Source organism: Notamacropus eugenii, chromosome 2 (assembly GCF_028372415.1).
Source record: "Notamacropus eugenii isolate mMacEug1 chromosome 2, mMacEug1.pri_v2, whole genome shotgun sequence".
In the NCBI taxonomy this organism is placed as follows: Eukaryota; Metazoa; Chordata; class Mammalia; order Diprotodontia; family Macropodidae; genus Notamacropus; species Notamacropus eugenii.
This window is the reverse complement of record NC_092873.1, coordinates 435,163,029-435,179,114: the sequence shown is the minus strand read 5'-3', so window position 1 is coordinate 435,179,114 and position 16,086 is coordinate 435,163,029. Positions and strand designations below refer to the sequence as shown.

The 16,086-nt window shown below is 46.4% G+C and overlaps 1 protein-coding gene across 2 annotated transcripts in view; it reads right to left on the bottom strand.

Annotated features, from left to right (window-relative positions):
* Nucleotides 1-205: 205 nt before the first annotated feature.
* The window catches only part of LRRN2 (leucine rich repeat neuronal 2), a 97,646-nt gene continuing 81,765 nt past the window's right edge, over nt 206-16,086 (bottom strand). For both annotated transcript variants that reach the window (XM_072648079.1, XM_072648080.1), the window contains exon 2: nt 206-8,540. In XM_072648079.1, the coding sequence (XP_072504180.1) occupies nt 6,144-8,285 (2,142 nt within the window). In that variant the 5' untranslated portion in view covers nt 8,286-8,540 and the 3' untranslated portion in view covers nt 206-6,143. The remainder of the gene's footprint in view (nt 8,541-16,086) is intronic.

Here is a 16,086-nt window from a genome sequence, read left to right as displayed (position 1 = left end):
CATAGAAGGCCCTAGAAACGAACCCCAAGTCTGTGTGTCCTGCCCTTTTATACCTCTGATTGGTGTTATCCATAGTCAGAGGTCCCTGGGAAGCTCAGACCAAAGACTATCTTTCTTTCTCTTCTTTTTTGGATCAGAGAGGAATTCCTTCTGGGGCCCCAGGTGCTCATACCCTAAGGGTAATAAAGGGTGGCACACCCCAGGATTGATTCCAAAACAGTTTTATTAGGTGCTTAAAATAGATTCTGGCAGATGGTGTTTGGGAACTGAAGGCCATGAAGCAAAGATGAAGGTGTCATCCACGATGCTGTGTACTTGGCAAAGGGGGAGAGAAGCATCAGTTTGAAGATGCATCTCCTAGCAGCACATTCCCTGTGGATGGACCAATAATCTGCTGAAAAACAAGGATGTGGCAGGCAAGAGGTCTCCAAAAGAAGTGGAGTGATAAATTCTCAGAGATCAAGAAAGAGCATGTCCTCTCTTTTTATCCCTCACAGCAACTAGCACAATGCTGGGCACACGGTTGGTACTTGATGTCAACTTGTTGAGTGGACTCTGATGTGGTCAGTGAGGGGTGCTAAGAGCTGCAAGGGAACTAGTTGGGGTGGGGATTTGAAGAGACTAATGGGATAACATTTCCAGGACTGGCTGGACATTAATATTGCAGATGAAAACTCTGAGACTGTTTTATTCCTCCCATCCTACCCCTAGTTTTAGAAAAATTCTCTGCTTAGATCCATCTCTAACAGTTCATTGTGGCATGGAAAGAACTCCCAGGTTCTCAGAAGCAAAGCAAGTAAACTCCAAGATGTCTCATCAAGGTCTGCAGCTCAGACTAGCTAAGTTCATTACTAGAAGGCTGACCAATAGGTAATCAACATTTTGGCCATGGTAATTCATGAAGATTAGTTACTAAGGCATGGAGCATTGGTACACAGATCATCTGCACTGGTAGAGGAATTCTTTATAATGATTTTCTGAAAAGAGGCAGCTTGGTTTGGTGGACAACATGCTGGGTTTTGAAATCAGAGGACCTAGGTTGACTTTGTTACTGATTATTTGTGTCTTTGTATGACTTAACTTCTTTAAGCCTATTTCCTTGTCTGTAAAATGAAGGGGGTGTTGGACATCTTAGATCTCTTTCAACTCTAGGTCTATGATCCCATGAAGTATTGGAATTATCTCTTTTGAATCTAGATGCAAAGAGAGTGGCCCTTCACTAATCGATTCACTATATGCAGAATGCTTAGGGCTTCAGATAGATGTTGCTCTCTGGAGGAGTCCTTGGGTAGTTCTTGTCACCACACACAAATCAATTATCCTTTTGACATCACAGGGGTTGGGGCACAGCACCCCCTTGACTTGGAAAATCCTTGTAAAAATGCTTGGCCTTTGCTTCGTACCATAGGAGAAGTCTGAATTTTTCTTTTTCTTTTATGGGGTGTTTACAGCATCTTAGTGTAAAATTTGGGTATGTTTATGGTGTTAAATGATAAAATATATTGATATTATACAATACTATACATATATTTTATGCATTTCTGAGTTTCTAAACTTTCTCTGTGTTGTCTGCTGGCCTTTGTGTGTCATCTATGGCTTCTGCAAAACTTTCCCCAAATTTCCATTTAATTTCTTATGCTGACCCATCATGATATATCTAAAACACGATGGGGAAGGTTGTGATATGGAAAGGATAAATATAGTCATGACCTCTGTGTTGTGATTGGAGCCAGCCTACTGGGATGTTCTCCCTTTTCCTTAATGTACTTTAATTCGAAATTCCCTCCCAGTGACTCAGGGCCAAGGTCTGGGGGCCTTTTGGGTCACTTAGCACAATATCTGGCACATAGTAGGCACTCTATAAATGCTGACTCATTTCCTTCCCTTTCTTTTCCTTCTGCCTGTGTTGGTGCTCATCCATGTCCTCACTCTTGAGGTCTCTTCTTGCTCCAAGTTCAATGATGATATTAAACGCTGACACCCCGTTTTGGGAGCTTTCTCTCTAGGTTCAAGTTGTCCCCTTCCTCCTCACAAGACTACTTGTCTCTGGTTCATATGTGGATAAGATCAGTCTGTGGTTGTGTTCTCTGGGTTGGTGCTTCAAATTTCAGATTCTGACAGACCAGATAATAGTCTCAAAACTATGCTGGGAAGTGAGAGGGAGGTGAAACTTTGGTTCTTGGAAAGCCATCTACTCTGAAAGGTAATAGTTCCAATACACTGTAGACTAGAGAAATTGGTGACGGGCTTCTGAGAACTGAAGTGAGAAATTGCCTAGAGGTAAGGAGCTCCATCCCTCCACAGATTTAATGTCTCCTTCAGTACCTCACATAGGTACTGAGCTGGACAAAATGTGGCAAAGTGCATGAAAATGTCAGAAGACCTGAGCTTGAGCTCAGTTGTGTGATTTTGGTCAAGTCACTTAGCTTCCGTTTCCTCATCTATAAAACAGATGAGGAAATAGGGCTAATATTGGTACTTCCCATCTCACAGTATTTCTGTGAGTTATTATCACACAGATATTGGCAGTGATGTAGTAGGAGGGGCTGGAGGGTTGCAGCTGGAAGGAGATGATGGAGATGGAAGAGTAGAGAGGTCCTTATCTAAGCAGTACCCTTTCCCATCCCCTCATTCCCAACCTCTAATCACAGTGAAAGGCTTCATTTGAATTCTGTTCCTTACACTTCTAGTATGGCTCTGGACTGACACTGGGCATTTTCCTTTCTTCTTACTGGTTTATAGTCTCTCTCTCTTTGGTCCCTGAGGACAGAGTGGCTGATGGGGTGGTGGTAGTGGGTTGATCCCAGAAGAACTCCAATTAGTGGCTACTCCCTTAATGAGGAGGCAGCAGCCCTTTCTGGAAAAATACCTCTTCCAGAGCCTAAGCCTTTATAGCAAAATTAGGCTTCTAATGGTAGACAGGTAGTTTGGTAGCCAGAGATAAGATGGAGTGATTCCTCCAGTTTCTTTGGCTGGTGATAGAATAAAATAGGACTGAGAAACTTGGCTCCTAGCTCTACTGTCTCAGACAGCTAGAAAACAGGTAGAGATAAGTTGATGAAATGCAAACAGACCTTCCTCAGCATCGCTTCTCCAGGACCCTGGATATTCCATCCCTACTTCCATAAAAAAAGGAGTATCCCAACCCAAACTTTCCTTACTGAGCACCTTGGGAAAGGCAGCCAGTGGAAAAGGTCACTTCATCAATCATTCAGAGAAAAGAGGCAGACTATGAACAATAGGGAAAACCAATCTGCCTTTCACCCTTTCTTTCCCCAATAGATGTGGCACCTTGGTTGGTGTTCTGAGTTCCCATCTTTTGGTCTATGAAAGATAAATGGGATTTATAGCCATTCTTATACTGACCCCAACTCCCTTCTCTAAGGCGGCTGTTTACCCATGGGCAATGGTTGAGAGAATGGCTGAATCACTTAAAACTTTGTTTTTTGGAAGGTAGGATGGATGAGTAATTTTCAGAATGTTTATTTGTTTGCCATATTTTTATCTTTTCCTCATCCCCAAGTAGCAAGATGGAAGAAAAAAACCAGGATCCTTAGAGACTAGAATACCTGGAACTCCATCTGCTAGGGTTAGATTCCGTTTTCTTCAGGTGCCCATCTTCTTATGGCCTGGGGGAGGGGAGAATGGAGAGAAAACAGCAATGGAAGAACCAGTGCTTAGTTTTTGGGGACCCAGGACTTCATGAACTCATTCTAATGCTCTGTTACCTGGTTCAACTACAGAGCAGATTGGCCTTGTAAATCTTAGGTTCTCTAATTTGTACCTGATTGGTTTCTTCACCAATCCTAGACTGGCCATGAGGTTTTGGGACAGTGTTGGGACTAGGTGAGTGGGTTTTAAGGACTCTATGGCTTCAGAGGAATGGCTTATTGATTCTTCATAGCATTTAGTAACCATGAGATAATTGCTTGGTTGGGAGGGAAAAGGGGGTGATGGGAGTCTCTGGTTCTACCTCCCCATGTTATGGGAAATCTCTGCTTTGTTCCTCCTTCCCTCTCCCCTTAGGAAAAAGTGAGTAGGACTGATTCAATCTTTTTCCCAGCCCTGAATGGTCTTAGTGCTAGATGTCCTTCCATTCTGTGGAAGTTCTGTGAAAAACAATTTAAAAAAGATTGATGTCCCAAGGAAGCAGAGCAGTCAGTGATCTGTACTCCTGTGCAAGGGTGCAGGGACAGCCCCTCAGGTTCAGAGGGGGAGCCTCAAACATGTTCCCTGTCAGTGCCTACCTTGTCCCCAATCCTTTTTCTCAGCACTGATGGTCCCCAGTTTGTTGTACTTTCAGTAACAGAGAGCATGAGAAGGGAAAGGAGAAGGGAACTTCTCCAGAGGACGATCGAGAGCTTTCTGAAACTCAGTGTATGTAGGGTTAAGACAGGAGGAAAGGAACAGTAGGGGTCCCAGGCCCTGTACAGTAGCCTATTTGCCCTCCCTGGGTTACCCAATGGGCTGGAAGGCCTGTTTATGAGAAATTTTCCCATGCTGGAAACCGCAGATATCTGGAGAGATTCAATTTCAGTATTTTTTCCTTTCAGGCTCAAGAACACCTTTACCCCAAGGCCTCCTTTACCCCACCTGGGGAGAGAAGTAATATTCACAACTGCCTCCCACCCTGACATGGTCTTTTCACTGGGGTCTATGGCAGCCCCCTTCCCCTGCTTTATTGACACTGCTATTAAAACAGTGGGTTATCAACAAATGTTCCTGTTCACATTTGGTCCTAAGAAGTCAATCAGATAAATAAAAATACCAAGAAGCAAGTTGGGCTCATTACAAACAATACAAGAAACTGAACGGAAAGATAATCGCAGCCATTTCCTCATCCCACATCCTTCCTCTGGCCCAACCTCCCATCCCACCAGCTACCCCTGCCCCTCCCAGAGCCAAACTGCTGATTGTTTTACAGTTTGCCAGTCTCTTCTGGGCTCTCAGGTTGGCTTAATTAGGAACAGGCTGGGAAATGCTTCCCATGCAGTGGGATGTTGCATTTGCAATGTTAATTGCTTATCAGAGAAGAAGGGGTGACGATGTTTAATGATGGAAATTTCCTCTGTCTCCCTATCTGTCTCTTACCCCATCTCTGTCTCTCTTTGTTTTCTCTCCCCCTCTCTTCTTGGGTCAGGCTTTCCCTCTCCCTGTACTGTCCCCCAGGAGCTAAAAGCACTTGTACATTTCCAGAGATCTAGCAGGGTTTACGGGTAGGTGAACAGAGGTGTTCAGAGTATCAAATTTGGGAAACTGAAATGAAAAACCAATCCTTCTATTTCCATTCCTTCCTCCCTGTCTCATCTCAGCCTTCTCTGTCCTGGTTTTGAAGAGGTGATTTCTGAACAGGGAATTATCTAGCTATACACAAAGGATTTTCTCTCTCCTTTCTTTCTCCTCTCTTCTTTCTTTTTTCCTTCCTCCTCCCTCCCATTCTTTTTTCTCTCCTCATACTTTTTTCCTTTCTTCCTTCCTTCCCTTCTTCCTCCCCTTGTCGAATCAGAAGAAGAGAGTGAACTGGAGAAATGGGAGAAAGTGTCATGTTTCTCCACAAAGGTACAGAGCTGTTTACAGAGTCAGCTCCAGAGTGACCTAGTCCCACTGGCATCTGGGGGATAAGGGTCCCCCACAGTGCACTCTACATGTCCCCAAGATGCAAGGCATTCCCTTCCCCTTCAGAGAGAGCTCCATGGGGGCAAAAGGGGATACTAGCCCTAGCTAGGGCTAGGAGGGAGAACAGCAGGCAAGTGAAACTGTACACAGAGGAGAAAAGAAAGGGTAGGCTCCCTCGAGGGCATGGGATAGGACCAAGGGCCCCAGATGCGAACTGAGTCTAAAGGGGTTCCCAGATAAATGGGGTAACAGGCTGGGATGGGGTTGGGGGGAAAGGTTAATAGCCAGAGCACTTCCTGCTCCTGGGAAGTGTCCTCATAAAGGCAGCAGGGAGGTCCCGCAGAGGACCGGTGGCAGTGTTTTGAGGGGCAGGAGACGGAAGGGGTCCAGACCGTCCATGTCCAGCTGCCATGCCATAAGGGTGTGGGTCTGTGTCACCTTTACAGTGGGATCTCTGGTCCAGGCCTCTTCCCTTTTGGTAAAAAATAGTCTTAGTTATTCCTCTACCCCCAAGAATAAGATGAACTTCAGGAATCATGGAGTATTACTGGTGCAACCATCTCCCCTTCTGCAAGTTTTGTGGGCTCCCTCCCTGGATTCCAATGCTTGACAAAGGGAGGTGATACCACTCGAACAGAAGGGGTGCTCCGGCCCCAAGGAGCCCAGGATGAGAGGAGAGGTTTTTCCTCCACCCGCCCACTTGGTTTAGTAGGGCAAAGGCCGCAGTGAATGGCCAGCCCAGCAGATAGCAATAGGGCCATGAGCCCCAAGGTGGCAAGAACCCCTAGATGGCTCCCCAGGGTCCCATGGTGGGGGCTGGCTTCCTTAGTCCTAGCCCAGATGCAGGCCACCTGGGTGTGAGCATCAGCAAAGGCCAGCTGCAGGCAGGCCCAGTACTCAGTGGCTTGGAGGAGGCGGGTGATATTGTAGCTGTGGGTACCCCCAGGCAGGCGGGCAAGGGCGGTGGTTCCTGGCCCTCGGAGGGAAGAGGAGCTGGACCAGGTGAGGTTGGTGGAGATGGTGTTGGGGAGGGGCTCCCAGCGAAGCAGAATATGGTACGGGTAGACTTCCTGAACCCTCAGTTCCAGCTCCCGCTCCTGGTCACTGCCTCTGGGGAGGGAGCTGCCAACAGCCAGGCTGACCGATTTGGTGTCAGCCCCCATCAGGTTCTGGGCCACACAGGTATAGAGCCCAGCCTCACCTTCAGTAACCTCTCGGATCTCCAGTGTTCCCTCCGGGTATACCCGATACCTTCCACCAGTCCCGGCAGCAGTGAGCCGCACCCCGGCTGGAGTCACCCAGTATATTTCAGGCTCTGGCTCAGCCAGGGCCCGGCAGTGGAGGGCCAGGTTCCCCCCACTGGCCACCTGAAGGCTCGGGGGAAAGCTCCGGGGAGAGATGAGGGGCAGGCAATGGTTGGTCATCTCCCGGAACGGCACGTCGCGGACAGGGCAGTGCTGGAGATCGGGCGGCTCAGCACACAAAGTGGACTGCGGCTCGATGAAGCGCACGTGGGTGTCCGTGGTGTTAGCCCAGCGGATGACACAGTCACAGCGGATGGGGTTGCCGTGGAGACCGATTTCCTGCAGATTGGGCAGGGACTCCACTGTCTGCTGGTGCAAGGCACTAAGGGCATTGTTGTTGAGCATGAGGGTTTCCATCTGGGGCAGGTGGCGGAAGGCGCGGGGGTGGACAAAGGAAAGCCGGGGGTTATTGGTGATGTCCAGCTTGGTGAGCTCGGGGAGGTTGACCAGGGCAAATTTGTCTATGGAGACCAGCTCCTCCATGTTGTTCAGCCCGAGCTCTTTGAGGTGCAACATGTTGGTGAAGTCACCTGGCCCCACCCTCTGCAGTGGGTTCTTATTCAGGTCCAGGAACTTGAGCCCAGGCACATGCTCCAGCGCCCTCTTAGGCACCCGGGCCAGTTTGTTGTCATAGAAAGAAAGGCTCTCCAGGCTCCGCAGACCCTCCAGGGCATAGTCGGAGATCTCCTGCAAGTTCATGCCCGCCAGTACCAGGCTGCGCAGGTTGGCCAGAGGCCGGAAATTCATGTCCAAGATAGCATCCACCTTGTTGCCCCCGATCATGAGGACCTCTAGGCTTGGCAGTACCTGGAACCACCGACTGTCGACAGCCTGCAGCAGGTTGGAGTTGAGGTGGAGTCGCAGGAGGTTGCCCAGCCCCGCGAAGGCTCCAGGAGAGATTCTGCGGAGCTGGTTGTGGTTGAGATAAAGCTCTTGAAGGTTTGCTAAGCCCATGAAGCTGTTGTCCTCCAGTTGAGTCAGCTGGTTCTCCTCCAGGTGAAGGCTCAGTAGCTGGGGCAGGGCACGAAGGCCAAAGTCACGGGCATCGGAGAAGCTGTTTTGGGACAAATCAAGCTCCGTCAGGTTGGCCAGATAGTCAAGGTCACTCTGCTCCACCCGAGCAATGTTGTTACTCTGCAGGAGGAGGGTCTGAGTGCCACTGGGCAGTCCTGGGGGCACGGAGGATAAGAATAGGTCATTGCAGTCCACTGTGGTAGCCTCCCGGTACACGGAGCGGGGTGTATACCAGGGCCGGATCTGGCAGGCGCACTGTGGTGGGCATGGTACCCTCCAGGGCACCACAGGCACAGCAGCAGCAGCCCCTGCTACCCAGGCCAGTAACAGGTAAACCAGGACGAGCCACATGTTGGGACTTCAGGGAGGAAGCCTGCCGGCTTCTGCGCTGACGCTCCTTCCTCTTCTGCTTTCTAAAGCAGGTAACTAACGGCCTGATCAGTGGCCCATGGGTGGGCCAGGGGACCTTCCTCTGGAGGAGATCATGCTACTCTGGGATAAGCAGTGTGGGTGGGCGGGTGTGGCGTCCTTCACCGAGGGAAGTTATTGTTCCTTGTCTTCCTCTGACCCGGCTCCAGTTCATTCATCACTGCCTCCTGGCCATCCCTGAAAGAGAAGGAAAGTGTTATTAGAAGGAAGGTGTGGAAGCGGGAGCTATTTCTTCGGTCATTCTCATTCTTCCCCACTGGCCCACGGGCCGTAGCGGGGCCCAGAGCTAGGAATCCTCATCCCGCCAAGGAAGCTCCCTAGCTTTGCTCTAGAACTACGGGTAGGATGCAAGTGGAAAGCCGAGTCTGAATTCTGTGAACTTCTCTGGGAGAAGTGATGAGGGGGAGAAGCTGGGTTGTTGTTACCATTGATGCTGTCATGACAATTATCCCCACGTTCCCGGGAGAGCAGGAAAATGAAGACAAGCAGTTTCTTCTTCTGGTCAGATTTCTCTCCCATGCTGAATTGTGCAGAGACCCTGAGGTCCCAACACTCCAGCTTGGAGGGAGCTCCTGGGGAGGGGGCTGAATGTCAGTACTAGGTTAAAATCGTGAGGTTTAGAGCTGGAAGGGACCTTAGGGAGAATCCAGGTACAGGACCACAGGTCTAGAGGGGGAACAGTCCCTTTAGGTCATGTAGGCAGAACTCCTTCATTTTGCTTAATTATAATTATTGTTATAATTTAAGGTTTGCAAAGTGCTTTACAAATATCTCATTTGACCCTCACAATAACCCTGAAGCAGGTAGGTGCTATTATGATCACCCCCATTTTACAGATGGGGAAACTGAGGCAGGTTAAAGTGACTTGTTCAGGGTCACAAAGCTATTAAGTGTCTGAGGCCAGACTGGAACACATCTTCCTGACCCCAGGTCCAGTGATCTATCCAGTCTATCATCTAGGCCTAGGAAGGTATTGCAACTTCTCCAATGTCACTCAGATAATAGGGAGACAGAGCTGAAATTTGAATTTCATTCTTGGTCATTCCAAATCTAGAATTATTTTCTGTGGGTCATGCTGCTTCTAGTCTAATACCTTCATTTTTACTTATGAAGAAACTGAGACCCAGATAGTTAAGGACTCAACTCAAAGTCACAGGGCAACAAGTAGCAAAGCCAAAATTCAAACCCAGGGCTTTTGACCTCGAATTCAGTGACTGTTCCCACTGCTTTTCATGGATTCTTGAGAAGGGAAGTCTCCTTGAGTGACCTCCAAGCCCATGGAAGTGCATGGAGAAGACCTTTACCTAGCTGAGAGAGGGGATGTCCACTGAGACACTGTGCTCCTTCCATCTCTGAATTCACCATTTATAGACTCATGGAACATGACAGCTGGACTCTTCCTAAAACACAAATCTAGCCATGTCACTCCCCTACTCAGGAAACACCCATGTTTTCCTATTGCCCCTAGGGTAAAATACAAGCTCTTCAGCCGGACATTTAAAGCCCCTATGATATCTGGCTGTGAATTATGTACTTATTATGCACTTAGTGTTTATTCTTCCCCTCCATCATTCTCCACATTGGTGGAATTGAACTGTTTATGCTGACTTCTAATAAGCACCTGATTAATACCATTTGTTTGGTAGGGGCTTAGCATGGGATAAAGTTGAAATAAGTCTAACTTGGAAAAGGTAGGACGTCCTTGTTTGAGACTCTGGGATTTGTAACTCTTTATATCATTTTGTATAGGCTAGCAAACTTTTCTCTTCCCTTGTAAATATTATTGCAAACTCACAGTTGTTGGTGTGATCTGAGATGGGAGGAGTGATGGATATGTGGAGACACCAGGCATTCATGATGGCAGTCATGATTTAGGAGATGGTAGTAGAAGGTGGTTATTTATCAAGGTTTTAGGCCTTTCATAGGCAGGATCTATTAAACTGGTAGGATTTGGATGCGGTCCCAAGGTTGGCTCTGAAAGTGGATCCAAGTGGCCTTGGAGTTGTGGATTCAGCAGGATCCCATATTATTTTCCCCAAAGTTCCCAGGGTACAGAAGCAAGCATCCTTTGGGGGGAAGGGGAAGGTCCATTCCCCTGAATGAAACCCTGATATTCTTGAGAAACTCTTTATCTGTCTATGTGTCCTGCAGATACTAAGGTGACACATGGCACCCCCATTCTCCTGGAGTAGGTTGGACATATTCCCAGCAAGGGAAGTGCTTCAAGGATTTAGGTTAGTGTTATTTTGCTCTGACTTAGAAAAGTTGAAACAGGATAAGTTTCCCCCTGGTTCCCTAGACGATGTCTTGTCCTCCAAGGGAGGCTGCCTTAGAGCCAAGGATAACAGAGAATGAGCAGGATCTGTGCTTCCCTTTCTGGGGCCTGATCTGACAGTCTCACAATATGAGTAAATTGGGGCTGGCCCAGGCAAGTAATCTTCAGGATGCGTCAAAGTTCTGGTTTGCTTTGAAATCCTCCTTTGGGGTCAGTATAATGGAATTGAAAAGAGCATTGGGTTTTGAGTCAGGAGACATGAGTTCGAAACCCAATTACACTATATAGTATGTGAGTAGGTCCCTTAAACTCCTTTGACCCTCACTTCCTAATCTATAAAGTGTTAGTATTTAAAGGGTTACTATTTAAGTGTTTACTATGTGCTGGATACTGTGCTAAATGCTGGGGATACCAAGAAAAAGGAAAAATAGTGTGGGTTCTCAAGGAATTCCTATTCTAAGAACATGTACATGGAAAGCATATATATGCATCTATATACATACATATACACACACATATATATATACATGTATATGTATATGATACAAATATAAAGCTGGAAGAGATCTTAGAAATCCTCTAGTTCAACTTATCTTACAGAGAAAGAAACTGAGACTCAGAGAAAGGAAATAACTTGGCCAAGGTCACAAAAGTTACCAAGTGGCAGATCTAGGGTCAAACCTAGGGCTTTAGAGGGCATTTTCCCATGACATCTTTTCCTTCTACTCTAAACTCAATTCTCCTAGGTGGGGATTGTGACAGAGCCCTGAGAGGAAACAGAGTCCAAGAGCAGGTGATTTGGGCTCCAAGCATTGATGCAGGAGTCAGGGGACCTGGAATCTAATTCAAACTCCAGTGACTTACCAGATTTGTGACCTTGGGCAAACCAAAGAACTTCCTCCTGCCTCAGTTTCCTCCCCTTTAAAATAATAGTCCCATTTCAGCCCTTTCACATATAGGAACTCATTTGTTGCTCACACAACCCCAAAGAACATTTTTACAGATGAAAAGGTAAGAAGATTAGATGAGATTCATTTACTGACTGTGTGATTCTGGGCAAGTCACTTAACCCTATTTGCCTCAATTTCCTCATCTATAAAATGAGCTGGAGAAAGAAATGGCAAACCACTCCAGTATCTTTGCCAAGAAAATCACAAATGGGGTTACCAAGAGTCAGACACTACTAAGATGACTCAACAACAGATGAAAAAGCTTAAGTAGTCAATCCAACATCACACAGTAGCTGAAATTGGACTCAAGCCCAGTGCTTTTTGTACATGGTCCTTCCCATGCCTTCATCAATATAGGGAACTCCTGATAAAAAACTTGCACCAATAAAGAACAGCACCTGTTCGTAACTTGGAGTCTTAAAGTTACCTCGAATGAGAGGGGAAGTGATTCTCCCACAATCACATTAACAATCAATCACACAATCAAGAAGCATTTACTAAGTGCCTACTACGTGCAAGGTACTAGATACAACTATCAAGAATGATTCTTGTTTAAGAACCCCAGTCTGTACTTGCAAAGAGCTCAATTCTAATGGGGGAGATAAGTACACATATAAATATAGATGGCATAAATATTAAGTGAGTAAATGCAAACATGTACAAAGCAGTTAAATCCAAGATCATTTGGGAGGGGGGCATTGGTCAGTACACGTCAGTGGCAAGGCTAGTTCCCTATCCATAAATATCACATTGCTTCCTTTCAGAGTTCTTTCCACTTCCATGTCATGCCTGCTCTGATAATCTCACAGGTCCATGCCCAAGACCCTCCTTCTGCCTGTGCTCCTGGCTACCTGGAGACTTCTACTATGACCCTTTCCTGTCTTTCCCCTCCCACTACTTTTCTTAGCCAGTACCTGGAGCTCTGTATCTGCTCTCCAAAGTGTCTTTCAGATCTAAATTCTAGGACCATTCTGAGAGATCACAGCTGCATGCTCCCATATGAGGTGGTTTGGTTCCTGCAGAGACATGGGGGGCCACCTACCATCATCTCCCCATAGGAGGTGGGGGAATGTCCATCTTAGAGCTTAGAACCCTCAGGAAATCAACCCCTCAGCCCAGATCAGCTGGTCAGAGGTGGTTTTAGCAGGGAGGTGACTTTTCACTTTCATCACTATCATCACAGATAAGGGGCATGTTTTCTTAGGGTGACACCCTTTCCCCCATTTCAACCTTCCTCCTCCTTCTGCAGCTATTTCTGTAGGTGGGGAAAAAACACAACAACTTCAATTTAAAATGAGCAGAGGTTTTATGTAGGTTTGTATATGAATATATTTGGAGTAAATAAACATGAACTCGAAACCAGGCATGTCTACTCAAGTGCACACTTATGTGCCAAGGACATTTAGGGAATGGAGACTCAGGCACCTTCAATTCCTTCCAGACTTGGGAGAAGACGGAGGGGGCATCTTTTTAGAGTGGCAAGAATGATGGATTTAGAATCAGAGGTTCTGAGTTTCAATCCTAAATCTGCAGCCTCACTGGATCACAGATGTAGAGCTAAGAAAGACCCTAGTGATGTTTAGTCCAACTCACATTTGGAGAAATGGACTCTAGGAGGTTACGTGATTTATTCAAGGTCACATAGTCAATGTCAGAGGCAGGATTTGAATCCAGACCTTCTAACTCCACATCTACTGCTTCAGCTACATATTACCTTTGTATTGGTATGATCTTAGACAGTTCCCTTTCCTTCTCTCAGTCTGTTTCCTTCTCCTTGGATGAGGTTTGACTAGATTATCTCTAACATTTTTTCCAGCTTGAAATCCAGTCCTTAGATCACATCAAGAGTCACTGGTTTGTCCTCAAATGCCCTGATGTCGAATTCAAATAGAAACAGGGGCCACTAGATCATACTTAAGGGGTCCCTATGGGCCCCATATTGACTCAGAAAACCACACATTCCCATTATTTTGGGTTTTATGGTATTTTTATATATTTCGTTAAATATTTCCAATTACATTTTAATCTGATTTGGCAGCACTCAGGAGTACTGTGGATTGCATGTCTGAAAACTCTGGTCTAATGTTTCTTCCAGCTCAAACAGTCTTGATTTTGTTTCAGGTAGGGAGAAGACCAGGGGAATGCCAAAGCTTCCTGACAAGGAAGGTTGTCAGAACCCTGGACAGGGATGAGGAGCTTGTGAAATGCCTTGCTGGTGAGAAGACTTAAAAAACCCACCGAGGCATAGTTCAGGCGTGATTTATAGAGGGGTTTAAGGTTCATGACGTGTTTCACATATATTACTTGAAGAGGAGTAATACAGACTAAGGCAGCAGAGGAAGGCGGATGCCAGACTGTGAAAGGCTTTAAGTGGTGGGTTAAGACATTTGTAGTTGATCCTACCGGTGATAGAAAGCCATTTAAGAGTCTTGCTTCTGGCTCTCCTCAGGGAGAGCTTTAAGGAGCATGGAAAACCTGAGCCACACCTTGAAGTACTAGGAGAGGTAGAGATGAGAGGGGAAAGCATTCCAGGCAAGAATTGCTTCCCACAATGGCCTACAAACATCCTACAGATGGTATTTCAGGGAGTGGGATGCCCATCCCAGAATCCCTTCCCCTCTCTCACCCTAGCCTGCTGGCTAAGGGAAAGACATGCCACCCAGCTATGTAGAGTAGAAGGCTTCAGAGATACGAGGGGCCCCAGCAAGCTGCAATTGTGCCTGGAGTTGAGAGAAGGTTGCTTTAAAGTTGATGCCCCTAAGACTTTGCCCAGAGAAGTTCTGTTCCTGTCACATTTTGGTTGTATCCCAGCTATAGGCTGGCAATTGGCTCATTGTACCAGGGTTGTCTTAGTGTTGATGGAAAGGGAAATGCAAAGTTCCCTAACAAGTAACAGGGAAAGAAGGGTAAGAGCTAGGGGGAGTGAGAGGAGAGGTGCAAGGTGGGAACTGGGAACAGGACTGGCCAAACACAAGGTGGGGTGTGTGTGTGTGTGTGTGTGTGTGTGTGTGTGTGTGTGGTAAATACTCATCGAATTTGTTCTGAGTTCAAATTCTAGGTTTAGGTCCACCTACCTCAAGGGGTCTGTGAATTTGGACAGGAAAAATTATATCATTATTTTTGTTCACCTCTAATTGAAATTTCAATTAGGCAACAATGTATAGGGGACCACAGATGTCACCAGACTGCCAAGAAGGACTATGACATTAAAAAATGTTAAGAAACCCTGATCTTGGGGCAGTTAGGTGATGCAGTCAGTGGCCAGAGCGCTGGACTTTGAGTCAGGATGACCTGAGTTCAAATTCTGTCTCAGACATTTACTAACTATGTGACTTTTGCACTTTCCCAGGCTCAGTTTCTTCTCCTGTAAAATGGGGATAAGGATAACATTCACCTCACAGGGTTATGAGGATCATAATGAGATAATATTTGTAAATACTACCAGCACTTTGTGGTACATGAAGATTAGCTGTAATTATTTTTATTGTTGATTTTAGCCTGGCTCTTCTGGGTTCTCTGGGAGGTAAGGAAACAGGAGTGGAATGCGGTTGAGAAATCAGACCTTAGCCAGTTCTCCTGGGCAGAAACAGCTTATCAAATCGTACCAGTATTCTGCTCAAAAACCTGGGGACAGGCTCTGCATGCAGATGCTCTGTGGTACCTTCATGCAACACCTCCCCTAGCTAAGGGGTTAAACATTATTGCCTAAACAAGAGATGACTTTCTGACCCTTAGCTCTGAATCCTAGAGAACAGTAATGATGCACATTAAATTTCATTTTTCTGGTTAAAAAGCTTGATCTGAAGCATCTCATTGGAACCTCAATCAATCGATTATGCAAAAAGCATCGATGAAGTGCCTACCATGTGCCAGGCACTGTGCTAGGTCCTGGGAATAAAAAGCCGAAATGGTCCCTGCCCTCAAGAAGTTTACATTCTGGAAATGCTATTATTGCTACTCAGTTGTGCCTGACTTTTCATGACCCCATTTGGGGTTTTATTGGCAAAGATACGGGGGTGGTTTGCCATTTCCTTCTCCAGCTCACGATGAGGAAACTCAGGACAACAGAGTCAAGTGACTTTCCCAGGGTCACACACAGCTGGGAAGTGACCAAGGCCAGATCTGCTCAGGTCTCCCTGACTCTAGGTCTAGTGCTTTATTTACTGTGTAAAATGTAAGGTGTCCTTACATTTTATAGATCCTGACAATAAGTTGGTGAAGTAGTAGAATTTTTGCTTTCATTTTCATAGAATCCTGGAGCTGGAAAGTTCCTCAGAGGCTACCTAGTCCAACTCATGCCAGAAACATGAGTGCCTCTACAGCATCCTGGAGTAGTGGTCATCCACTATTTATTTAAAGCCACCAATACTGAGAGCCTTCCAAGTCAATTCACTCAATTTCAAAGTTTAGTGAGATTACTTCTGGAATCCCTTCTGATTCTAGAAGACCTCACAGCTAATCCAAAGCCATCGTTTTATAGATGAGGGGCTGGGGGATG